This window comes from Manacus candei, unplaced genomic scaffold (assembly GCF_025592945.1).
Source record: "Manacus candei isolate 608988 ecotype Guabito, Panama unplaced genomic scaffold, ASM2559294v1 h1tg000018l, whole genome shotgun sequence".
Classification (NCBI taxonomy): Eukaryota; Metazoa; Chordata; class Aves; order Passeriformes; family Pipridae; genus Manacus; species Manacus candei.
This window is the reverse complement of record NW_026138066.1, coordinates 778452-806403: the sequence shown is the minus strand read 5'-3', so window position 1 is coordinate 806403 and position 27952 is coordinate 778452. Positions and strand designations below refer to the sequence as shown.

Below are 27952 nucleotides of genomic sequence, written 5' to 3'. Positions count from 1 at the left end.
AAATATTTGCTTTGAGGAAAGGCAGTGACAGAATTAGAAAAGCAAACTCATTCTGTCTGAAATATTTAAGCAATTTAATGACTTCCTACTGTAAATCCTACTCATGATATTCAATATGAAAACAAGTCAATATAGCTTGACAATAAAACCAGAGACAGTGCTGTAACTGACAGCCTTGGGTGCAAAGGAATATGTGGCTTAAATGCAGAACATGGGACAAATTCTCAGTTGATGGTCCATTGTTTCAGCTGCTTTCAGTGGGACTATGACAATTTAAACCAGCTGAAGGCCTACCCCACCATTTTGTTGCTCAGACAATTCAATATGATCCCTGCTTCAGGGAGAAAAAGAGGGAAAGACTTCTAATAAAATGAATACCACCACTTGATTCTGTGTTTTCTTTATTTTTAAAATTGACAGATCTCTAAAAGTCAATAATAATATCACACTGTAGATGTGGGACCAAAATCAGTAAGACACAGTAAATTCAGTTATGGGAAACAGCTTTGAATGGTTTTAATTATATTTTCCTAGAAAGGCTTATAGAATGTTATTGATATTTGACCTGGATAGTTCTGTTTTCTATTACAAAGTACATAATATCAATACAGCACCATATATGCCTGCATTCAGAAGTCCTTAACCCTTTGCAGGCCCCAAATGAAAGGAAAGGCAGGTGGATTTTCTTTTTTTTTTTTTAATCTGAGGAAAGTAGATGCCATCAAACCTGCTATCTGTCATAAAATATTAAACCTTAAAGAAGTAATGAGGTCTGAAACACCATCACATTCTAGCATGACGAAGAAAAAGAGCAGAATATTCATTTTGCCTCTGATGGTATTTGTATGTTAACTGTGTAGACATCTTTTATTTTACAACTGCCCCATTCTTTCTCTCTCCTAAAGCCAGCTCATACACCTGGTCTCCCCTGGAAGCCTCTGCTCTCTGTCACTTTCCAATGTTCACATTCCAGCTGACTGAATCCTTTATTAAATTAGACACTCCTATACTGAATTTTAAAAAAAAAGGGGGAGGGGGAAGAAAAAAAAAGAAAAACAAAAGCCATACAGTATGAGCAAAGGAATCTGGTTTCTCAGAACTATAAATTTCAAATCCATCTGGTCTGGGAGGAGGACAATAAAAATATATGGAAAGTGATTAAGAAGTACTCCACGATACCCACTATAGCTAGCTACCAGAGGTCCTGTGGGTCCATCCACTCTGCATTCATACCACAGCTAAGCAACTCCAGGAGATGCATAAATGAATATCATTGCCTCCAGTGAATGTAAGAGAAAGCAGACCAGCAGTCACTTGCCCAACACGATGCTTTAAATCAGTACTAGAACTGGGAATAAAATTCCCAAATCATTCTGTTTTCCTGGTTCAGGCGCCATTCAGTGGATTGCAGCACAAAAAACAACAAACAAGCACGCAGGCAAGATTAACAGTTTGGTGTAAAGGGAAAATTATTTCAAGACAGGAGCATTGTGGCAAGGCCAACAGCAGCAAAATAACACGCATTCAAGCTCAATCAAAGGACTCACCTGAAACGGGAGTGCTGATAATCCCCACAGAAAAGTGGGCAATTTTAAAAGCCCTGGGCATTATCAGCACATCAGTTCAGGAAAAGAACAGGCACAACGTGGCCAACAGTAACCACTCCACTACTTACAGTATATATATCCTACATATACCTGTGTATATATATATACACACACACACATAAATATATACATACACACAGACAGAGAAGACAGCTCTCCATGCTGATTCAGTAAGGTTAGAAGTGAAAAGGAGCTGCACAGCATTTGAAGTGCTGACAGGAGCAAGTGGAGACAGCAAGGTTCAGACGCATGCCCCAGTCAAACATCGGCAGGATACAGAAAATCAGAGCTATAAATGTAGGTTAGAAGTACATGGGAGTCACTGGTGGAATAGGCCAGGGGAGTTATTTCAACACCTTGGCATGCTACTCAGAATGATGTTTAAAATCTATTGGAAAGGGAATATCCAGTATGAGTGAAAAGGCAACAAATGTAAATGATTAAAGAAAACAACCTCCTGCCCAGTTAACGCTCTGCTGGGTTATGTTCTGCACCAACACAGCTTCAAACTGATACCAAGGGGGCACCAACACATAAAGCAATTTTTCTTCCTGTTTTTTTTTTGTTTGTTTGCTTTAAATACCAAAACAAGGTTTCTTGGGATCCACAACTAAAATGCAACTGTTAACCCTAAGAAGGTAGGGAAGGAATTTTTCATGAGTGAAGTTTTATTCATAACTCAGCAATACTGGGATTCTTTCATGTTTCTCAAGAAGCTTTAAACCAACCAGCTCGATATTATTTGGATGGATGGCAAATCTGGGAGTGGTTTGAAGAAGCCATCTATTGAAAATGTAAGCAAAAGGCTCTTAGGGCAGATTTTTGATGCTTGAGGAGAAAGTCTTTGGAGAGACCATATACAGTGATTATAAGGGCAGGGACTAAATTCAGCAGTCTTAAAGGAGAAGGGAGCTTACTGCCCTCAGACTATGACAGAATCAGTCTTTGGAAGTGTAAGATGTATGGCATTCCAGTCATTGCACTGGATCAGGCCAAAATGTAGATGAGACCACATGGGGGGTTCAGAGACGACTCAACAACAGCATGGCGGGAGATGGCTTGTGACCTGCATGATGGGATGTAAAAACGCACACTTAAACCTGGGTGAGTGAGCCAAGAATTAGGACAGAACCACCAAAGTGTCCTTGAAGAATACAAATCCTGGTCACTACCACAAACAGATGGAGATCTGCATGTCACGGAAGGGGCAATTGGAACAAGCCAATTGGAGCAGCGAAGCTGCCGTCTGGAGAGGGAGTAAACAGGCTGCTCTCCAGGATGTAGTGTCCACATCCCACCCTCACCTTCCCTATTGACCCAGCACCAACAGCTCTTTCTCCACAGGAACAACACTCTTGGCTGCTCTGCCTAAATGCCCAGCTCCTGGCATCATTTTGCCAAACATGCTGCCCCTTGGTCTTCATGAAGGAAAAACCCCTACATTCTCAATGAAGGGAGGCAGGGAAGACTTGAAAATGTTAACCCTCAAGCGTTAGAAATGAAAGCCATTCACTGCCCCCTTCGCCATGCCTGCAGCTGTGGTTGGCACTTCCAGCTACCCCTGAGACATGCCAGGCAGAGAGGCAACTGATCTCATGTACGGCCTCAGGAGAGAGCAGATTTTTGATTCTTGGTTTGGTATCCAGACAAAGTTTAGTCATCGTCCAGATTGAGACTAGAGTCCTCCATTTAAATCTCTTTTCTGCAGGCACAACTGTCATGTAAACAATCATCTAAACCCCATTTTCTTTGGTAACAATTTTTATGAGGAGAACAATAAGATGGCATGTGTTCCTGCAGCCCATCTCAGTCACCCGTGGGAACAGAGCAGACAATTACATTAACTTTTCTTACATCATTTTTTGCTGTTGACTTAAAAGAGGAAATTCCTTTTCCAAACAATTTTTATGGATAGTCAGTGTGTCCTCGGCAAAGATTAAGATCCACGTAAACTACAGATTAGTTTGGGAAGTTCAAGTGTCATAAATCACTTGGATCAGAAATTCTGAAAAATAGCATTAAGCAGCAATGATGCTCATTGACAGAGCAAACCAAACCCTTTGAAAGAGCAACTATTCCTGAAAAGTCAGTGATGCACTGCCATTTTTATTAGTCAGGTCAAGACAGAACATGACAATTAACACACCAGACATTACCAGCAGCAAACCTTATCTCAGTCCCAGGGGAAAAGACAAAAACATTAGGTTACACACAATATAATACAGACAAACCAAAACAGGTTGAGTAAAGGAAAGCGGAGGGTTGCGCAGCTACTGAAACCATGAGCTCATCTGAATGACAACATACATTTTATACTAGTTTTCTCTTCCAAATGTAATTCAAGGTGCTGATCACAATCTACTGAAAGCCTAAAAACCCTGTGTTGTAGTAAATAAAGAAGTCTTCCATGGTAAGTTATGAATACCCAGGTTCACCCTGGTATTAAAACTCCTCTCTATCAGCAAGAGACTGTATCAGCTCTATCATACTCTATCTTCTTTTATGAGTTTTAAACATGGACTACTGTAAAATCTTCAAAGTCTAAGAGTAAAGCCTATGCAAAATCAAAGCTTTCAAGCTTTTTATTTATTTACTTATGTACTTCTTAATAAGAAAAAGTATATCATGGCTAGCCTTTAAAAAGCCTAAAAGCTATGTCCATCTTAATAAGAGCTCTCCCTCTAGTCCCAGTGCCTGGTGGGAATGTGAGATGTTTCTGCTCTGAGATGTTACCTAACACTAACTGGTCTGAAGTTCAGATTTCCCCTGCTTATTCCTTAGGGGAGGCCACAGAGTAGACCTAAAAACTAGCACTTTCATATTGAGATGTATATAATAACTCGTCCATCACCGTAAGAACAAAAAGCAGAAAAACATCACGGAAAGACAAAGGAGTGACAGAAAGACAGCACTGCCTAATTCATAGAAGTTAGTTTGTTTGTTTACCGAAAAGTTTGATAAAAAGGTATCTTCTACCTGTGGTTCATATTTCTTATGGTCCAAAAGAAAAAAAGAACTACTAAGAAATTTGATAAGAAAACACAAAATGGACAGGACTTCATACATAAAAAGCAACCTTTTCCTTAGTCTTCCTGACAGTAGAAGAATTCATTTGCGTTCAGAAAAAAAAAAAAACAACAACAAAAACAACCCAAAACATAAATCTTCAACTTGTAGCACAAAGGACTCTTTATCTGGCTTTATCTTCAAACGGAAATGATCCTTTAAAGTTTCATTTCAAGACTTTGCAATGAAACTACACCAATTACTGAGCTTTGAAGATTAATTGAAACTCTATAAAACAGCTGTAGACAAGAGGCAAACTTCAGCTTTTCCTCTGGCTTTAGTCACCAAGAAAACTACCCTGAAATTAAATTCTGGTGCATCTTACAGTATAAATGTAACACACACGCACTGGGGCAAAGCTCCAGCTGCTATGTACTGCTTGTTTAAAGTGCAAGACACTTTTCTGAGAAGACTCAGCTCAGCTGGGTGTTGCCTAAAGCAAAACACACCCAACTTGTAAGGAGGGGAAAAAGTGAATTATATAAAACAATTCTAAAGACAAGCCATTAGCTTTCTTCAGTACTAAATATCATTCACTTAATGCAGATTTCCCCATTAAAAAACACCAGGAACAGCAATAGATTCAGCTGTTTTTCTCGCCATAGTCTAAGGTTCACCAGCCAGCCTGAGTACACCACACAGTAAGAGAATCACAGTCTGCCAGATTCTCCTGAACAACCTAATTTCAGCTACTAAAACATATTCCTTTCCCATAGGAAATAAACTTCCTAGGTATGTATATACATTCTGAATTCAAGCTACCAAAACAGGGTGACCTACTCAAAGCTGAGAACAGCTCTCATCACTTTCTTATAACCTGTAGGCAAAAACAAGTGTAGAATTGGTTGTAGTTCTGTCAAATTGCTACATCCTCTTTGGCATTCCTAAAGTACCAAACACCTTTGCATGCAGATGCCAATATTTATTTTATAAATCTGGAATGGTTGAGGGAGACTATATAACAGCACATTTCCCATATCTTAATCCTAAATCATACCTTGTTTTGAGTGACTGTCTTCTGCCTCTACATCTGAGGTAATTAATTTTGGTGTTCCAGACATGGCATATGCACTTTGTTCACATATGTGTTGTATTATCACTTTGCATGAAAATAGTTATGACTGTAGTGTAAAAAGACAGAATTTTGATTAGCTACTTCCAGCCAAATGAAAAAAATCATACCAAGTCCTAAAATCTATGCCTAAAAAGGCAGTCACTGCAAATCCTGGGATTAAATGTTTACTCTCATCTTATTCTTTCTTAGACCACTGTCCTCACTGGATTTCCTACCTGGGCCTTACACGCCCCTACAGCTCAAAGGCAAGGCAAAGAACACTGGTAGATCTGGAACATGGGCTATACAAGGATAGGATAGGATAGGAATAGGATTCCATCTTGGAAAAGTCCCTTTTTCCAAACCAAGATGAGGAAATCTGTAAAGCATAGTATGAGGAGTAAGCCCATCAGCTGTGGTCAGGAATCAGTGGGCATCTGCTATAGAGCTGCAATGATTTAAGGACAAAGCAGCAATCACAACTGTACATTAGAATTTATAACAGATATACAACATCCTGGAAAAAGACAGAAGATCATCTTGGTAAGCATTAATGTTACCTCTGCAAAAGAAAGATGAACACTTCTGTAGAAGGAGAATACTTCTGGGTCATTTTGGTGTTGACAATTTTTAACGCAAGGAAGAAATTACATCCAAAAACTGAAACTCAATATCCAATTTCCTAATAAGCATGTAGATAACTCACAGCAGTTCCCCATGTGAGGCAAAGCACACAGTTCTTCATACTTTATATATTCTATGTGCTAACAACATTTTTTTAATCTTGTGATACCACTGGACTCAGAAGCTGGTAAGAAACGATATGAAGTAATAATGTACTCACTCCAAATATCCTGATGAAGGCAGAACATGCAATCGTAGCAAAAGGCTCAAGTGAGTGTTTAAAGATGCACTACAATGACATTCATTTTATTCACAGAAATTATATTAAACTTTTCTCTGGTATGTATGACCAATGTGCTTTGCATACCAGAATTAAATCAACTATGTGCTATAATGTTGAATGATCTGTAAAATGGTTATGCATTTGAAAATAGTAAACTGAGAAGGAAAAATCTATCCAGAATGGGGAGAAGCCTCAGAAGTTGTGGTGCAGACATGACTGGAACGAGATAAGGAGAAAGGGGGCCACTTACAATTGGGAGCACATGGAAGGGATATAGGATCATAAGTGCCTTTCTGGGGGATTCTATACCCTGCTCCCACATTAGTTTACTCAATAAAGCAAAGGACTTAATCTATTCAGACAGTAGCTCTTTATTTTTAATATGACAACATAAATGCTTTTCTTGAGGCACTAGATTAAATTAGCAGTCTGAGTAACTAGTCATAGCTCTATGGGAGCAAAAAGGGCTGTGGCAACAGCTTGTACAGTTAACAGGAACTGAGCAATAAGAAAAAGCAAAAAGCCACACTTATGGCATAGAACAGGAGAAAAGCACTTTGTTTATCAGTGCAAACCATAGAGGTGTACAAATGTTAGCTGGTGCCAAATCAGAAGGCTAATTAACGCCTGGGAGTACAGAATCTCTTACCATCTACCTCTCCCCACCAGGAAGAGGTGGGACTTTGGGACTTTGTGCCTGCTTTGATGTTCCATGATTAATTAATTAATTAAAGTTATTAGATCCCCAATTCCAGGACTTCTGGTATTCTCCAGCCCTGTGTGGAAGGAGTTCATAATTTACCCATGGGCAGTAATGCAAGACAATGATGAAGTCTGAAGAGTTCTAGACTTGTCTGGATATGTATATCTCAGACAGTGTTGCTGACATGATGACAAGTTTCCCAGAATGAATCTACAAGGTAAGGACAACACATAAAAAATAGCATCTGTCTGTACATAAATGGGAGGGTTTGCAATTTTAACTGGACAGCATATTATTCAGCACAAGAAGCACTAGTAATGATGATTACACAAGTAATTCACAACCCTTGATTCCTACCAGGAGGAATCAGTCGGCATGAAAGTAGTATTAAGGCATGGTCATCCTTTATATTTCCTTACCTTAAACATCTGGAGCTTTACAGATAAAAGCTACTCAATATTTGATAGTATTTAACAAAAGAATGCTAAAGCTGAAAAACCAAGATGAACTTTATCCTGGGGGACACTACCAGCAGGGCTAGACACTAACAAGTACACACAATCTAAGACCAATGTAAAAGGCTTATACACCAAAGCAAAAAATTAGTTCTGCCTTTCCTAACATTTACAGGTGATTACAGAAGAGTTACAGAGAATTTAATGGGATTACTATTGCTATAATTATCAAGACTGTTTTCCTAAAGTCCCTAAGTGATTTCAGCACTTGCCAAAGAAGTTTTGAATGGAAAGCAGCAGTACATTTGTGCATGCAGAACAAGAGGAGGAAAGTCTAGCACACTGCTTTTTTAATCAGAACATAATCCCTAGCAACAAAAACACTTAGTGATACAGGAGAAATTTTACCAAGTCCATGGGCTACTGAGCAGTGAGGAAAAAAGCTGTTAAATCATAAATTCAAGGCAATAACTCACAGTTCCCTTCATATCTGGCTCATGAGAAAAAACAAAACAAAACAAAAAACAGGGAGAAATCTTCTAAACCAGAGCCTGGTATGCCAAGAATTTTGTGAAAGGGTGCACATACCAATGGCAAAATGAACACTGCAGTGGACATATAATCACACTAAGAATGCCTCTTGATCAGCATTAACCAGGAAAACATCTTGTCATGCAGGAGGCTAGAGCATGAAACTCAAGTAAACAGCAGAGTTTACACTCCAATTCTTCCTGATGTTAGTCTGAACAGAAAGGCACCACACTACTGAGATTCACTTTTTCTCTAAATTGACTTGATGTTTATTCTTTACACTACTGTAGGTGGCAAATTGCAAAACAAAAGAAAAATGCTAACAGAACCCAAACAAGATACATACAACTCTGTAATATCCCCCTGGACTCCCTGTGCATCTTTCAGTGGAAACACAGTTGTTTTTCCTCCTACAGACTCTGTTTATATATACATTATAGATCAATCCTGTGGATAATGAAAGTAAACTTGGAGCAAATAATCCAGCTGAGGCCAATAAGCATGCTAACAAGCATACAGTCACACAAACAAATGTTTGCAGGTTGAGTTTGACAATAAAAATATATTAGCTCAGACCTCTTAAACTAGCCGTTCCAATTAAATTTTAGCAATGCATATGTTTCCACTAATTGGGATATGGACAGCATGTAGGATAACTATTGCCTTCTGGAGACTCAGACTTTGTCTTGTGCAAGATATCAGGTCAATGCAGTGCCATGCCAGGAGCTGGCCAAGTTTATTTTATCTAAACAGAAGCATGGTAACAGCCTTTTAATAAACAATAAACATTTGTGCTAAACAGGTATTTCTCATTTCTTCTTCTGTACTTTATCCATTGGTCAGAGTGAAAGCTGAACAATCCCTAACATAGGTAACAACTTTAAACAGACAGGTGAAGTGTATGTCTCTATCCTCAAGGAGGGTTGGACTTAGTTGAACAACTTAAAGATACATTTAACATTGTCATATATGAGAACTACGATAAATGAAACATAGTGATAAATGAAAATAAGACTCTTGGTTACAGGGTCAATTCTACTCCACTCAGGTGAAAGGCAGAGACACAGGTTTATCATCAATCCCCTTTCCCCAGAGCAGGTCCAAATTATTTTCCTAAAATGTGTGCACAATTTCTGGGGAAAGTTAGGGGCATTAGGAAAGGGATTCACAAAGGCCAGTGCACTAATTAAGAAGCTGCTGCAGTTAGCCCAGGTGAAACAAGGAGGAGAGCAACTCAAGCCCTCTTCTAGGACTTAGATATATTTCTTTCCACTACTGAAAAGGACCTTATTCAAGTAAAACTTCAAGATGTGAGCTCTCTCTTGGAGTTACACCTCCACCAAATATTTATAAGCACAGCTCAGGGGGCATTGCTTATATAAATGATATGTGCTTATTAGGGAAGTCACAAGGTGGCATCCTTCAGTTACACTCTTGGGTCCTATTAATATTACAGTATTCCATGCGAAGAGCTGCACCTCACTGCCAGTTGCTGGCAGGGACGCAGCCCCATCTGACAGGTGTGTTCTGCAAACACCCACAGGATTCGGCCCCATGGGTGGAATTGCTGGAGGAACGCCTGGCCGCGTGTCCCAACACCAGGTGTGAGGTGCCATGAGTGCTCTCGGCACTGCTGAGAGACAGGAGCCTGGGACCTGCCCAGAGCAGGCTTTGAAGTGCCCAGGAAGCTCCGACTGGAGCTGCGCTGCCTGGGGACCTGGCTGAAGGCACAACCAGCAGCTTGCTGAGGAAAGATTTAAGGCTTTCCATTTTGGATCCTGGTGCCTGCAAGAGGAATGCCCCAAGAATCCTGAGTTAATTTCTATTGCAAACAGCCAGCTAGCATTTCTAGCCATAGCCTGATGTTGCTTTTAGAACAAGCACTTTGTAGGTGAACCCATCAGATCCACCACGAGTGCATGAACTGAGGGGATGATGAGAGTGTTTTGCAACCCTAACTGCAGCAATCATTCACGAATATGAAGACCAAACTAATCTCATGTGGGATGTAGCAGAACTGGATCACAGAGAACTACATGACGTCCTAATTAAATGGAAGAGGAGTAAGAATAAAGAACATGTCACTTGGAAAAGCTGAGCAAACAACACCATGGCCTACAGTAAATAAAACCATATTTAAATAAATACTTCTTCACATAGAAGTACTAGAAAGTACTGGCTTTCCTTTTCATTGCAGCTTTTCTTTCTCAATTTTTACTTTGCTGAGGATTTGTATGTCCCTGCTTAAAGGCAGCACCGCCTCTCTGTGGAGAAAGGCTACTTGCCACCAGAGCCAGCCAGAGACCCTAAGGGCTGGTAAGGGGCTTAGTCAGCCCTTTATTACCTATGTAAAATCTTTTCACTCAACCCCAGCACATACTTTATCAGAAAGATCCAAAACCTGAAACAGGCTGTTTGTTAAAGAACCCAATATATTGTTAATTACAAATGAAAGGTAAGACTTTCCAAAGCATCTGCACAGGACTAAAATTGCCTTCTTTAAAGCCAATGGGAACTTACCCTTGACCTTGATGGGAGAAGGGTTGAGTGAGCTTGGGTTAACTACGAGTACTTTTGAAAATCCCAGGCGAGGTGGTGAAACACTAAGATTAAGAAGGCTGCCAGAAGAAGTGATGCACTAATGTCGATTTATTCACCTTGATCCAATGCATTAACGCTTACTTCCTGCACACAAAAACCCTATAGCATAAATCAAATCTGCTCCTTCTCTAAATGTAAATTGGAAGAAATACTGAAGCTTCACTTCACAGCAGAAGTGTCTGTCAAAGCACACGTACAACTCCTTGCCAACATATCGGGTTTTCTCATTTACAAGAATTAATTACTCAGTTACAAATTTTCTCATTTACTCTGGAGCATGTATTAGTGTATATCTATGGGCCATAAGGGCCATTAATTAGTATCAACATTTCTATTCACAGATAAAGCAAGAACAAGAAGAACACTTAAAAGAAAATCTGACAGAATACCAGAACAATGGTCTAGTGTGGAAAAGAAGCAACAAGACTGGTTTTTTGTTTACACAGACAATTGCCAAATAGATAAAAACTGGCTTTAAAAGTCTTGTATACAAAACCATAAATCTTCTAACAAGATAAACCATATCACTCTGAGGTAACCAGTGATACTTGGGTGCTCTAGTCCTCATTCTCATAAACATACATATGACTGTGAACAGATCTGGAATGAAAACTTAGTTGCACATGGCAGTGCAGGGAGTGCTTCATGATATAGTAACCATGCATAATTAACTGTATCCTGGAGGAACCCTGACCTTTGCCATACAAGTGACATTTCCTGGTGAGAAGTAAGTCACACCACTGCTGATATTCTCAGTTTACAGGCAAAAGGAGTGCATAGTCTGAACTAGTAATAGCTTTCCAGCTGTGGAAATTATTTTTCTTCGAAGGTCAAGACATGCTGCCATGTTGGTGCAGGGAAGGCAGCATAGCACCCATTCCTTCACCAGCTTGCTCTGGTCAACAGGAGTCTGGCCTCTGACTTCACTAGAGTCAGACTTTCACTGAAAGACACTACTTAATGTTTTTACTGACTTTTTACTGACTTTGGGTGGCTATGCAGCCTCCCCAACAGGTAAGTTAAGGTGAACATGTTGTCTGCTTGATTGGTTTTTGTTTTTCGGTCAATAGCATTCATAGACTTAATTTATGAAAGACAATAGATTTTCCCCATGCAAGTTAAAAAAAATAATTCAACAAACATTTTCAGATGGTCATCTAGTCCAACCTCTTGCTCAAAGTAAGGCCAGTTTCCAAGTCTGATCAGGTTCCTCAAGATCCTGTACTGTTGAGTGTTGACTGTCTTTAAGGATCTGGGATGGAGACTCTTTGGGCAACACAACTTGGTCTGCAAACTCTTGTGTCCAGTGCTTAACCTGTCTTGTGAAACTTCCAAATTATATTCAATCAGACTTTTCTTCACTACAACTTGTGGCTGCCATTTCTTTTTCTTTTGCAGCACATCCATAGAAAGCGTCTGACTCCATGTTTTCTGAGTCTACTTGGCCTTCTCCAAGAACAAACTCAATTGTTTCAACTGCTTTCCCTGTAGTTTATGTTAAATTAACCACTTCAGTGATGCTCCACAGGACTCTCTAGTTTGTCAATCTTTCCCTTGTACTGGTGGCATAAAGCTAGACAGAGTATTTTAAATACAGTCTTCTAGTACCAAGTACAGGGGAATAATCACTTCCCTTAGTCTGCCTGTTGGCTTTTCTCTTGCTTTTGCAATCTTGTGTGTGGTTAGTCTTCATCATCATACTTGCCATCTATCAAGACACCCAGCTTCGTTTTTGCAGATTTGCAGCTGGACAGTCAGTGCCCATCCTGTGTTATTTTGTGGGAATTTTGTATCCTAGGTACAGGACTTCACAATTCCTTCTCCTGAATGTCATGAGGTTCTTGCTGGTCCATTCATCCTGCTTGTAGGGATCCCTCTGAGAGGCAGTCCCACTCTCCTGTGTTAAATTACCCCCAGGGCCCGGAGTCATCCTGCCTTCCTGTTTTAGGCACCATTCAAAGGTCACAGAATGCAAACTGACAAGTGAGCAAAGTTAATTCACCTACAAATTTCCTGAAGATACAGTCCCTCCTGTCACCCAGGTCACTGACAAAGAGGCTAAACAGAATTAATCCCACTGTCAGCCCTGAGGAACATGACTCCTAATTAGCCACCAGTTAGACAGACATCCTTTAAGACTGGTGGTCCAACCTTTCTTTCAACCACTGTGCAGTTCACCCATTCAGTCCATACTTTCCCAGCTAGCCACAAGAATCCCACTGAGACTGTGCTGAAAGCCTTGTTGAAGTCAATTAAACAAAATCTGCTGCTATCATCCACAGAGACAGCCATTTTATTGTAGAAGGCAAGAATCACGTTGGTTAAGCTTGATTCACGTGTGGTATACCCAACCTAGCTGTTCCTAGTCACTTTATTGCACTTTGTGCATTTGGCTTACCACAGCCTACCAAACATGACAGAAAACAGCCTCTCAAAGACAGTCTGGCTCCCTCAACACTCTCAGACACATCCTGTCCAGCTCCACGGATTTTTGCATGTCCATTGGGGTAGTTCCTAACTTGATTCTACTATAAACAGCATCTCCCTCACCCAAATTCCAGTATTAGACACAGAGATCAGGGCCAACTGAGAGCAGACTTTGCATATGAAGACCCAGCATTTTCTGTGCCCTTCTTCAGTGGTTACCTTAGTCTTCTCCTTCCATTGTCAGTGTACCTGTAGAAGCCCAACTTGTCCTTCTTATCTTTGAACGGTTTCAAACTCAAATGAGCTTTGCCCTTCAGAACTCTATTCCTAAAAGTCCACAGAATGCTTTTATATTACTCCTGGGTAGCCTGTCATCACTTCCACCTCCTAGACAATTCCCCTTTGAATCTGAGCTAGGCTGGGACTTCAGCTGAGCTAGCTTCCTGCCACGTTTGTTACTTTTCCTGCACATAGGAATGGACCATTTTTGTGCTTTAAAGATGTTTTCCTTGAGGCTCAGTCAGGTCTCCTAGATGCTTTTGTCCTTCAGAACTGTCTCCTACACTGTACCATCAACCAGTTTCATAAACAGACTAAAGTCCGGGATCTTTACACTTCTACTTGTTTTTCTCTCTTCTCTGCCTTAAACTTGAGCACTGTATGGTAACTGCGGTCAAGACTACGTTAACAAACACATCCCTAAACAGGTGTTCCTTGTTTGTGAGTAGCATGGCCAGTAGAGTACCTCCCTTCCATTTCTCATCCAGGAAATTCATCAAGATATTACCTTCTGCATTCCAGAAGCCTCCTGGATTGCCATACTGTGTCACATTACAGCAGATACCACAGTTGTCAGTTTCCCTAAGAACCAGGACATCCAAAAGAAGCACTCTTTAAACAGGACTTCATAGGGTCATAGGGAAATTTGACTTGCAAGAGACCTCAGGAGGTCTCATGTCCAACCTTCTGTTAAAAGCAGGATGATCTCTGCGGTCAGCCAGGTCCTGAAAACCTCTATGGCTGAACTCGGGGTCCTTGCTCCACTTCTTGACTACCCTTGTGATGAAAACTCTCTCTATAATGAGTCAGAACCTCCCATTTCAACTAACATGCTTCCCCTCTTATCTTCCCATTATGCACTGCTGTGCAGAGCCTATCCCTGTCTTACCTTGATATCCTCTTTGTAGGTACTGCAAAACTGCTACCTTCCTTTCTACAGGCTCTACCCCCTTTTGATCGGGAAGCCCTACTAAAGGTGCCACCACAATGTCTCTCTTACTGAGCTCCCTTTTGATCCTAATCCAGGCTTTTGACCAGCCTATTGCCCAGGCAATAGCACAACTCTGGCATTCAAGACACTCCTTTGAAAAGGCTGCAACGGCATCCTTGTCTAAGAACCTAAGAGGCCATGCACTGTGGCATTGCGGTTGTGTGAACTATCCTGCTGCATCTCTGCAAATCCAATGACATTGCAGTGCTGCAGCCATGCAGTCTTCCACTTCATATCAGAACACCTGCTGGTAAAGACACTGTTGAGTTGATCCCATTTGTTCCTAGCAGTCCCCATTTCTTGAAAACTGTCCCGTGGTCATGGAGTCCGAAGTGCTGTTAGAACAGCAGGTGCACAGACATGTGTGAATATGCAGGATGCATCCACCCCTGCCCAGGTTCTTCCTCTTGATTGGAAGGATGGAGAACTGCTGGGGCTTCATCCCTTCACATGGAATCACTGAGCCCCATAGTCATCCTTAATTTACTGAAGTGTTATTACTGCTCACATGAGAGAGTAGCAAAGTCTGATGATTGGCCAGGTCTTGGCAACCACTGTGATGTCCTGGATCCAGTCCCTGGGAAAGAAGCAAGCTTTGGAAGTCATCAGGTCTGGTCAGCAGATGGATGTCTTCACTTCCTACCGCAGGGAGTATTCAATCCCAATTACCCACTGCTTCCTCTTTGTGGCACTGGTTAAGAGTAGTTGATCAGGCATGGCTGGTCTAAACACCTCTCTTGCCAGACCTCACTCCTCCCATCCAGCTTCCAGGGTCTACACATTTTATTAAATCTATATTATTATTATTAGCCTTACATATATGTCTTACTGAGGATGACACCAAATATGGGTTTATCTTTCCATTAAATTACCTGAGAGAAATTGTTTGAGGCTGGAAACACTATAGTTCCTAACAGTGATGCCTAAGATTTAGGCTTCTCAAAGTGAAAACATAGCATGTAACCAGCATAAAGACAGCTGCTTTTAACACAGCAAAAAAGCAAAAAAGAAAGCAAGCAAATACTCCTTAAACTGTAAAAAAAAAAAAAAGAAAAAAAAAAGAAAAGAAAATCTTACATCCATACACACAACTAACTAAAATGAATACACAGAATGCTCCATAGAACCAGGGAAGTTGATTACTTGTCCATGTCATGATGTCATGATGCATACTGTTAATATTGAGTATCTGCACAAACCTTTAATGCCAGACTTCAGTCTGCGCACTGCAGTCAGGAACAGAGCCAAAGTTGTAAATGTAACACCCGATTTTAGGGGAGATGGGAATGTGGAAAAGAGTTTGGGAAATTTTCCTACCAGGATGCCTTTGAATCTCTCCAGATAACATTTTCTATAGCCTCCAGGCATTAGGATGTGGCGCAAGGGCATTTCTTCATCTCCGGGTCAACCCAGCATGGCCAAGGCTGCTAAGCCCATCCCTTCAGACATACATGGGAGTAAACTCCCCCTTCTGCCACTGGACTATACAAGAGAGGGGAGGGAAAGAAAAGAAAAAACCCACCATTGTGTCCACCATTTCAGCTGCTCTCCTATCTGACATCCAAATGGAAAAGGCAAGAGATCAGGCTGTTTCCTCACTGCATTAGATGGGAGAGGAAGCAGGACAGGAAGAGGGCAGGAAGCAGCCAACAAAAGGCAGAAAGACATACTAAAATTTCCCATGTCCTAATGCTTTTGCATTTGAATCCAAATTCTTAGAAACCCACAATCCAGCTGTGGAAAAAGGACTTTGTGAAAGCTGGGAGGGATGGAAGGCTGTCTGGCTTTCTCAGCATAAGTACATGTTTTGCTTTGTTTTCTATTTGCATGCTTCATCCAAAGCGTTACACAACATGAAGCTTTATATAGCTATACAAGAACACATACTCCCCACACATCCAGGGAGAAACCTCAACCACACTAAAATCTGTTCAAATCAAAAAACCTCACCCAAGTCTAACAGGACCTTAACGTTGACTAGGTACCACAACAACAAAATTGTGCATTAGAAAATATCCCCTGCTTAGTTGCGAGAGTACAGCTTTCCCATGGCAATTCCGTGTAACTCCATGCCCTAAATTCACTAACATTTGCCAGATAACAGCAGCTGCTCCAGGATTCCTCTGGCAAATGCCATATCTCAGACTTTTTTCTTTCTCAGTATGCTGTGATTTTCTGTGGAATGGAGAAATCATCTATACTACAAAGAAGTGCAATAACTAACACTTTTAGAAGTAAATTATTTTATAGCACATGTATTATGGAGAGAAATTTAATACTTGGACCAAGAAATTCCCAAGTGGACAGAGATTAGAAAAATTCTGATAAACAAATGCCATCAAAGCTCATATATTTTTTTAATTCAGTGTAAAAAATATTGGGTAACTGTTTTCTGTTCCTAGAAAGAAGGGAATTCTACTGCCAACAGCTGTAGTTTTTTGTAGGAATTATAAGACTATACTGAAGATTTATGTTCCTGACAAAGGCATAAAGTTATCCAAACTAGGGCAGAAAAAACAGAATAGTCTTTTCCCAATGAAACAGACCCACATTACTTTTGTTAACTCTTACTATGGCAGGAGTTTTGATCTTCAAAACCAGGAACTCATGCTGTGGTTGATGTTCATAATGATTAAGTCTTGCAACGCCACTCTGCACAAGGTGAACTGTTTTATCACAGGTTATTACACAAGCAGGAAAGATACCCTATCATCTTTAAATCAATTAAAGTTATAAATATTTACCTTCAAAAGCACATGACTTTGAATTTCCTCCTTGGGATTTTGGGGTATTAAACAGTGCTTTCCCCACCTTACGATAAGGCTTCCCTAAAGCTCTGGCCATCTGTCAGGTCCACAGGAGAGAGGAGAAAGTTGACCGTAGGCACTAGGCTGTCTTGTGCCTTAAGTAAACAAACAAGGTGAAGGAATCTTGGATCTCTTTGCTGCAGTTATACAGATGCAAGTGGTCCTACCTGCCTGCACATCCCTCTCCTGATTCTCATAGAAAAAGTATTCCTCATGCTCTGCAAGATCAAGGTCTTTTGTGTTCCTTGAAACTACAACAGATAACAGTATACAGAACTATTATTTTTAAGTCAACAGACACTGAGCAATAAATCTCAGGATATCAGTGGTTTTAAGAGTTCATTTATTTGCAAGCAGCCAAACTGGGTTTGAATCCTGAGCCAATTTACAGTTCCACCCTATGCTGTTCCATGAACACTACACCAAGTTACACAACTTGGGAATCAGTAAATCCATTGCCTTGAAAGAATTTGCTCAAAGAGTCATGATGAGTCAGTGGCAGTATCTTGCTTAGGTCTCAGACTTTGGCTTCCATTTTGTAGCTGCTCGGTTCACCAGATCATATTTATACAACAAAGCAAAACAAAATATTTTTTTTCCTGACCTTCTGAAATTGCCATTTGTTTTGTTTGTTTGGTTTGTTGTTTTGGGTTTGATTTTAACTAGGGGAAGAAAATAAATTAAAAGTTTCTAAATAATTACAGTTGTGACTTTTTTTTTTTTAACTAGCAACCAACAAAATATGCTTCTCTGCTGAAGCAAAGATAGAAAGCCTGATCTCTTTGAACAAAATGCAAAATAACCCAAAGACCTACACAGGAAAATCACTGTGCACACGCCAGTTTTAGGTTCAGATAGACAAATCTAATAGTCTACTTAGTCACTGACTTTAAAAACCTGCCATGTAGCCACTGTGAAGTGAAAGACCAAAATAAAACCTTCCTTCAAGGACCAACTTGCTACCAGTCTTTAGTTCTGCAAAGGATCTTTAAAAACTGAGGATATTTTACTTGAGTTAACAGAATTTTAATTAATCATAAACGAGTGAACAGCAAGCATTCAGTTTCCATAGTATATATGATCAAAAAAAATAATTTAAAAAACTGGGGCCATAAAACCAATTTTAAAAGTTTTAGGATCTAAAAAAAGGTAGTGTGTATGGGGCAGGCTCTTTTCACCACAAACAGATTCTTTAAAACAAATTGCCATTGTCAAATAATCATGTATAAGAACAGTTCCAATAAGGCAGAAGTTATCTAGCATGGCACTAGAGAACACATTTAATTTTAAATATGCTTATAGTTTTATTAGAACCAATGGTTTTTTCCATGCTTAGGGCTAAGCATATGCTCATGTACTCTGCCAAGACAAAAGCTTCCAACTTTGTTGTTAGAATGCAAAGCAAAGCTTTTATCCCAAAGCACATTTTCTTGCATGTAATCAGAGCTGATGATGCCACCATAGTTTCCAATTCATTCCAGGGCGCAGTCAGCACTTATTAGGGCACAGATGGTGCTCTCTTTCCTTGGTTTCTAAAGAACATGCCTACAAAATCTGCCTCTTATCCTGTTCTTACACTCTGTATTGCCGCAATAAAAATAACAGTAGCCTTTGAGCTAGTCTGGAAGTCTTTTCTAATTTACACACAAAATTTGGCAATAGGATTATCAAGTAGAATCAGCCCACTAGAAACCAAAGAACTTGATATGCTTAAATCCAACACCTTAGTCAAGAAACGATGGGAAAAAGCAACCCATAAAACAACAAGAAGAACAAAAATCGGTAACAATTTTTCCACTTGATGGCTGTGTGTTTCTGGAATTGTAAGAATTATTCAACAGCTTAAGCAGCAATTATCCAAGGAAGAAGTTGTTTTGTAAGGCAGATAATGAGCGTTAGCTCAGGATTTGGTCTGAGCAAGGTCTTTTCCAACACATTCAATGCCTTGGTTTGCACTGTGGTGAGAACTTGAAGTGTTTTCCCCTGTAGGCAGCATAGCATATTTGTTTCCCAATTTTTGAAAATTATTTACTCATTTCCAAGCACACACACAGCAACCTCCACAGAGACCATCAGAAAGACAGCTGTCACAATATTCCATTAAAAATGTCCTAAAGTAAGATAATCTCAGATTTGTCCAGCAGATCTTGGCAAAACATTCTTGAACATGCAGCTGAGATGCAGGTGCACATGATGGTCAATGGGTCTTAGTCACCCATCTTCACAGGCTTTCAGTCTCACACAAAGCACACTGACACTGGAAAAATCACAAGTCGTGCATCAAAATATGTATGACCAAACACAAGTGGGGGAGAGCAGGGGGTGGAGGACTTGGAGATAGATTAATCAGACTGCCTGGAAAGGATGTTCCCAACTGAGGACTATTCCACTATCTCACTGGTAACATGAGGTTAGCAGCCAGTGCATGCTGCCAGAATCTGGGACAAGAAATGTGAATTTTAAGCAGTTGTCTTGACTTCAAAACGGCTTAGCCAATTGCATGCATGGATTGGTAAAGAAATCACTTCTGAACAAACATCAAGTCCATAAAACTAATTTTAGAAGTACATTTAAATGCCAGAGATTTTACCAAATAAGATCATTTAAGACCCACTAAATCAGTTAGCTCCTACATTTGTTTTAAAAATAAGCAATGGTTAGTAATTTTGGAAGTAATGATCCTAGATATTTGTACTCCAGTAAATATAATAAACTAAATAAATCTAAATTAGTACCTGGTACTAAATCAAAATTACATCAAAATCATAATAAAAGTAAATAAAAACTCTGTCAGTATAAATGACCCAGAAACAAATCACTGTAAAACATACATAAACCAAACAATAATCAGATACGGATGGTAAAGAGACTGTTCTGCAGCCAGTCAAAACTACTTTTTATAGTCCACTCTCGTTGAGGTAATGGATTATGGGTCCTCCTATACTCCAGCCTCACCCAAGGCAGCCCCTCCTGCTATCTCCTTGTCTCCTGAAACTCAGCCCTGCTCATGCCCCTAACTTTGCAATATTTCCTGATATTTGCCTGGCTTCCAGGAAATTCAGGCTGTTCCCTTTTCTTGGTATCACAATGCATAACTTGAAATTACTGGTACATTGAATACTTTTAAAATCATGGCTTGAGAACAATAACAGCAACAACAATCAAAATACCAACCTTCAAAATACCAGCAACAACAATCCTGGCCTTACCTGAAGGACCTTGTACTGTCATTTCCTTACGCTTCATCATCAGCTTGTCTTTAACCCATGGGAACTCCTGTAAGGAATCCAAGAACACTTCAAAAGCTTTGGGTCCTCTGGTGGGGAGAATATCAAGGAGCATCATAGTTTTCCTCTGACTGGTGGTTTGGGCTTTTATTTCTTGAACATGACTGTCTGTAAGAATCCCTTCTTGGAAGAGATACTGAACAACAAGTCCATCCACCAGCACCTCTGCGCAGAGCTCAATGCGCAGGGAGCGTAAAAGCTGCTTATCTCTGGCATCCATCTGGTAACCTGGAATGTGAGACAAGGAGTAAGGAAACGTATAAAGATTAAAACACTGAGACCTTTAACATCCAGAAGTGATGTTTGAACATTCAGAAGAGATGTTTTGACACCTGTCAACCTTCAGAAAGAATTACAAATTCAGAATCACCAGCCTGGACAAACTGTTAATGATCCCTATCATCTTCTTTCTGCTCAGATTTCACTGTCTCACAAGGTAAAATGCAGCCATTTCTGGGAAATATTAGACAAGAATAGAACCTTTGGTATTGTGAAGCCAAGTCCTTTGTTGGAGTGAAACCCACGCCACGTAATCCCGCTCACTAACTGGCTAAGGTCCACATTAAAGGCAGCTAGAGCACTTGCCAGTCCTTAAGAGACTCTAACCCTAAAAATTAAAGAGATGTCACAACTGACCACTGATATAATTACAAAAGCAGCAGCAGGACTGGTAGATGCACCACAGCCAGGCAGCAGCAGCAGGGACAGCAGGAGGTAGCTTTGGCCTGCATTTTAAGTTTAGAAGGGGTAGAAACGCACCTTATGCACCAGGTCGTTCTCCCCCCAGATCATCCTGGAATAGTGCTCTGGAGCTTGACTGATCTGATGATGAGAAACTTTCTTCAAATTTCCATCTCAAATTTATCCACCTTCCATTTATAGGCATTTTTTTCTGCCAAAATTGTTCTTTAGCTTAAGAAGCTCTTTTCCCTCCCTTCTAATGTGTTCACAGTAAGCAATCAGATGCCCTTTGCCAGCTTCCATTTTACTTGACTAACACTCTGATGAGATAAAAGCCAAAAAAGATGCATTTTACAGTCACTCTACAGAACAAGAGTCAAGGACCAGAGACCCAAGATCATGACAGGAGTCTATATCAGACCTATGAACCAACTCAAGATGTCTAGTCTAATCCTTAATGACAAACATATCCTTAGGGCCATTAATGATACTTGAAAAGGAAAGTGACAGGACAATACAATGAGATACTTTCTCATTACTAAATAATGAAGTCAAAAAACTGCAGTAGGTGTTGTGATTACCGCAAGAGGGTTTCTAATAATTAAACTAGAAGCTGCTGTTTGAACAGCAGAAACTCTGCTTCATTCAGCTTGAGGATACAAGGCGAGACAGGAATTTTCAAAGCTTTTGTATGAATCCTGCTGAAGTCTTTTTATCATCAGAGGTGCCTAATGACTCCCAGGGCCCCATCAGAGGTTTTTTGGTTGACCTGGTTGTTAAAATCTAGGGCAGGCAACCAACAAAACATATCGGCATGCAAATGGCACCTTGGTCAGAATGCAAGGGCATAGCACCATGAGAGAGAGACTGGAAAACCCTGTCTGTGACATCCTCTGATAAAGCCACTTTCCGAAAATGCTTCCACTGAGAGCTAAAAGCACTGCTGGAAGGCACTTTCCCAGAGGACCTTCCTAGGTTACTCGGTGCATTTCTCATATACTGAAGTGAATTTCAAGGTGCTTACCTTGTGTCTAGGGATCATGTGGGAATCAAGTAACAGCTAACCCAGCACATATCTTTAAGAAATGCTAATTTGCTAAGCATAGCTCAAACATCAAACTCCATCATGGACTGAGACAATATTGCAAGGAAGAAGCAGGAAAAAGAGCAGGCAAGAAAGAACTGGATTTCCCCACTTGATGTTAGGAGGCTAATTTTGGAGAGGTGAAGCTGAAGACTCTGGTCTCCAACACATAGTACCTTTACACTACTGGAAGGTATCTCTGGACAAAAATTCAGGCAGTAAATCCCACTGCTTCTCCCTTCTGGAATGCCCTTGAGCTCACAAAACACTTGCAGAGTTCAAGACAGACATCCAGCAGCAGCTCTGAGGGTGTTATCTCAACCCAGGCAAAAATCTCTTTCAGATGCTGCAAAACTCTTGTGCTTCACATTCTGCACAAGCCACTTGTGAGAGTCCCCATCCAGCAGCCTCCCCACCCATGTGCTGGATGAGAATCATTGAGTTCTCCAGTCACTGTGCAGCACTTGATGAGTTCCTCTTTTTCATGACCAAAGCAGCCAACACTTTTCAAAAACAAGCTCTTACCAACCATCTCAGTTTGCACCTCCGGCTGCTGAAAAATGCCTGTTAAGCCATGAATCTGAAGGAGGAATCTTGCTGACTGCAGAGTGCACACAACTGAAGTTGTAAAGTCCTGGCATTGTCCTAATAAACTTCCAGGATGGGGTGTACTGCTTTCTAAGGTCTTTTTAAAGATTAAGTACTTCTTTTTGTGTGTTTACAGTGTTGGGACAGAGCTTAGTGCAACACTGAATTAATTTAAATTCATTTTAATCACAGGCTATAGCTAGGGATGCAAAGTAAGCTCTGAACTAAATTTTGTGTAGTAATTCCATGGAAAATGAAAAAGATGAGATGTCCATTGACCCAAAAAAAAGACATGGCTCAAACCCTTCCCAGATACTTCTGAAAATTGTTCTTTTCCATTGTAAAGCCAAATTCTAAGAAACGCAGTCCATGTCCTGCTGAATGTGCACAATCCTTGATTCATCACCACACCAACACAAGCAGGTCTGCATTTTTTCAAATCTGACACAGAATCTGGCCATGAATGGAGATAAAACTTTTGATAAAAGCCCTTTCTGATTCTAAAAAGGCACATCCACTTCTTGGCTACAAAAACTTCGGCGTTTTCGCTAACACCAACTGCAACGGGCTGCTCATGACTCCCACGTGCGTTCCCATACGCCTGCTTAGTTTAGGATTAAGTCTCCCCTGCCTAACCCACGACTGATTCTGGCTATTCACAGCACGCCTACGGGTTAAAAATATATCACTAAAAAAATCAGGTTTTGCTTTTAACTCCTTCCCTGCAGCTGAGGTCTCGACGCTGCATCTCCTGCAACAGCCAGGGCTTGGTTGCCGCCACCCTGGCCCCGAGCCCCTGCCGGCAGCAGCCGCCCTCCGGCCTTCCCTCCGGCACCGGCTGCGGCAGAGGAGGCGGCCCGAGACCGCCCCGCGGAAGCCCGGCCCCTGCCTCGGCCCCGGGGCGCCACCGAACGGCTCCTCGGCAGCGCTCTCCCGCTTCCCCCTGCGCGGCGCCCGGGGCGGCGGGCGGGGGCAGCCGAGCCGGGCCGAGCCGAGCCGGGCCGAGCCGAGCCGAGCCGAGCCGAGCCGAGCCGAGCCGGGCCGAGCCGAGCCGGGCCGGGCCGGGCCGGGCCGGGCAGCGCCTGGGCGAACGAGCCGCTGTCCCCCTCCCCTACTTACGCGAGGGCAGCGCGGAACTCCCCCGGTCGGCGCGGAGCCCGCGGAGCCTGCGCGGGCAGCACCATCTGTGGGGAAGGCGAGCGCGCTCCGCCGGAAGCCGCCGCCGCCGCCCTGCCGGGCCGGCCGAGGAGGGGCGGCCGCCGCCGCCATGTCAGCTGTGGGCAGCGCGCCGGGAGCCCGGCGGTGCGGGCGGCCCTGCCGCCGGCTGGGGGGTCCCGCCGTTGCCCGGTGCCGCGGCGGGGGGTCTCCACGAAAGGGGCCTCTGTCCAGGAGTTCAGAGGACCTGCTGCGCTCTCGGCGTCTGGGTGGTGGGGGTGTTCAGCGAGTGGAGGGGTTGTATCCAAAATTAAATCAGAAATTACGACATTGGAGTTTTAATGGCATTAGAAACAGCTGATGCCATTACTCTCTAGGAATATTGGTTCCTATTTGCAAGCGTTGCGCTAAGCCGAACTTCATCCCGGTGCTGTATCGTCATATCAAACACAGAGAAGTATTATATGGACTACTATATATATTTGGCTTCATTACTTTCATCTGAGCAGCCTAAAAATGAAGAAATTTTGATAGATGAAAACCGTTTACTAAAGTGAGTGCCAGCCTGTGTCTACCACAGTGCTGTGCACATTCTGGTCATTTTATTAATCTGGTCGTTTTATTGATTACTGAATACAGTATTATTGAATGCACATCATTTTATATGAATATCTGGAACCAAAATATGGTAGAAGAGAGATGACTATGATTCACAGAGCTATAAAAATGAGGCGGTATCACTTTCTGTCACATACCATGGAAGAACTTTTTTCCATCTTTACGTAGGTGTCAGGTGTTACACGTGATTGAGTGGTGTCAGCCCTTTTTCTTTCATGTTGGGACCGCAATAGCGATGAAAGAAAAAAAAAAAAAAGATCCTGCAGTGCTGGAACGTGCTACCTTGAAGCTATAGGCAACCACAGCGAGCAAGCTGTGGTCCGCACAGCATGCTAATGCCTACCCTCTGGAAAAGCAGGAAAGGTGGTGGCTGCAGCTGCTGTTGACGCCGTGTGAATCTTATTTGTACACTCAGTTTAGAGTAATTGTACAGATTTAAGGGTACTTGGAAGTTAGTTATGGAAACCTTTATGTGCTTTTCCTAGATACTGTACCCAGGAAATACTTGCCATAGAAAAATATGACCAAAAGTAGAGCTTGCATACTGCATATCCTTAACATGGTATTTATCTACAAGTCTTTACATAAAGATATGCAATCACTCTGAGAAAGCTTAAATCTTTTTCCTTTGATTTTCCTGTGTCTGACACCAAAGTTGAGAATTTATGTGAACACAATGTAAGTCAGTCTTAAAATCAAAGTTTGTATGCTGGTTTTAAGAAATGTTTTTAAAAATATATACATTTATTGTGTGGCCAGCTTCTGCAGAGATACTACTTGCTTGGCCATTTTAAAGCAGTGTTTTGGTTTGATTGACATAACACTTGTATTTACTATTATTTCCAGGCAGTAAATTTGATACGGGGATTAAATTGCTTGTGAATAATTCTTATTCCAATACATCTAGTAAACCGAGGTAAGTGTTTTTTTGTCTCAGGCACACCTGTTAGTCTTCTAGGAACACAGACATAAAGAATTTAAATACTCCTGTGGGTTATTTCAGAGAGGTGCATTAACATATTTACCGTGACCTTGACAATACTGGAAACCACACAAGTAAGTCATCTTTGGGAACTCTGAGACCAGAAGTATGCTGCTATTGTAGCCAAAGTACAACTGAGGTGGTTTTAAATTTTCTTGTCATGGATAGTCTGTATTAGTAGTTGTGAGAAAATATATTTGTAAACAGCACAGAGCAGCACCAGGGAGCAGAGAACACCATAAACCATCTCTATGATTGTTTCTCAGCACAGCAGTACACACCTACTGAAAGTTTCCTTTCTTGGGTTCTTGTACTTCTGTCAGCTTTGGTTTTGGTTTTTTTTTTTTTTCAGTCATGATCTAAGGAACTGTATTTTATGTGGAATTGGAGTGACCAAACTTGGAGACTTCACAGAATCACATCATTGCAATCCTGACAGCTACATGTAATAGCAGATAATGTGCCTGCATTTTAAAATAGAAAATTAGGACAAGCAGTTAAATCACTTGCATTTACTATATCTTTTTGCTAGATGAGGCAATTAAGATTATTTATTTTATACTGTCCAAGAAAGACTTAGAAAGTTAGCAAAACATATGGATATACACAGAGCAGCTCCAGATTCCACTCAAGTAAATTATAGCAGTTATTCATCAACATTTAGTCATCCCTTTGCTTGCAGTCTGAACAGAGATACAAAGAAGGAAACAGATAAGCCTAGGAAGGAAGAGGATAGCAGCAGAAGTCCAAGTCTGATTAAAGGGGAAATGTGATGTTTCCTTTTTCTTCCACTAATTAATAACCAGTGCTGTAAATTTACTTAGCAGAAACTGTGAATGTGCTACTGGTGTTTTGGGTTCATCTTTAGCAATGCAACCCAGCTGTTGATTATATACTACAGTTACAGGATAAGAATGCACACAGGTAATACTTTAAGTCCAAGGAGAGAAGCCCTTAAGCTCTTTATTTCAGTTCCATTTGGGTTCAGCCCTCACAAAGTTCTCCCAGTTCAGTTCCGGTCCAAGTTCAACAAAACTTCAGAAAGATGATTTAGTTCTATTCCAGTTTTAAGGACAAAAAAAAAATAAAAATATATGCATATATATATATGTATGTGTATATATATACACACACATGTATGTGTGTATATGTATAAAATACATATTTTATATTTATTTATTTATACATATTTTTGTATCTATTTGAGCCAGTTTGGTGTCAATTCAGTATCCCACTAACTGCACAAATCTCATAGTCAATCCTGCACATCGCTATCATCAGACTTTTAGACTTAAAACCTTTTCTGTCTGGTCCTGCAGACTGAGGGGTCACCAGCGGTCGTCGGCTTTTAAGGACTGCTGAATTCAGGGTCACAAGTCCAAATCTGTGGGAACCAAGCTATCCAGTATCTCTTCTCTTTACATGGGGGATATTCCAGGTCATAATGGCAGATTTTTACAATTATTACACACTTTTTTAAAGCTCACTTTTAAGTGCCAAATCTTTTTAGAAACTTTGTGCTAGTATAATGAATTTTTTTAAATGGTTTATGCTAATTAGTCAAGCTGTATTCAAGCATGTATGTATTTTCTTTGTTCTCTTTGGACTAGTTGGTTTCTGCTGATAACAAGAGCCTAAATATGTTTTTAAAACTAGTGCAAGCAGATTTAATCTATTAGGATTATGCTGTTTTCAATTGTCTGTAGGACAGCATTCCAGCTTTAAGGACAAAGGAAAAAATATGAGCCTCTAAATTTGTTTATTAAAAACACATCTAATTGGTTAAATCTCTCACAAAACCTCAGAAATTAAGATGGAAAAAAAGAAACTTATTGTATGCTTGTCTGTCATTTTTAGAAAGAAAAGCACAGAAAAGATTTCTTATGTGATGTATCTCAAAAACAGTGTTAAAATATGTGTCAGGGTGGGCCAAACTTGGTGGTCTTCAGGTAAGATGAGGGTCTTGCAAGCCATTGCTGTCTACTGCTGTCCCAGACAATAATCCCATCCCCTCCCTTCCTCCCTCTTCCTCTTCACCCTGGTCCCCATTGTACTCCCCTTTGCAAGCGTGGGTGTCTGTAATGCCAACGTCCAGGTCTCCTGTGCCAGTCACCAAACAACAAGCTGGT

General features: G+C 41.0%; 1 protein-coding gene across 4 annotated transcripts in view; it reads right to left on the bottom strand.

Moving 5' to 3' along the window:
• CRADD (CASP2 and RIPK1 domain containing adaptor with death domain) overlaps positions 1-24718 on the bottom strand; it is an 81654-nt gene extending 56936 nt beyond the window's left edge. Inside the window, exons 1-3 of one of the 4 annotated variants that reach the window (XM_051784078.1) lie at positions 23784-24164; positions 21475-21716; positions 20638-20943 (exon numbers count right to left, since the gene is read on the bottom strand). In XM_051784078.1, the coding sequence (XP_051640038.1) occupies positions 20638-20935 (298 nt within the window). In that variant the 5' untranslated portion in view covers positions 20936-20943; positions 21475-21716; positions 23784-24164. Of the gene's footprint in view, positions 1-20637; positions 20944-21474; positions 23745-23783; positions 24165-24187 lie in introns of those variants that run through there. The other 3 variants (XM_051784079.1, XM_051784075.1, XM_051784076.1) reach the window with 3 other exon arrangements.
• Between the last annotated feature and the right edge of the window lie 3234 nt (positions 24719-27952).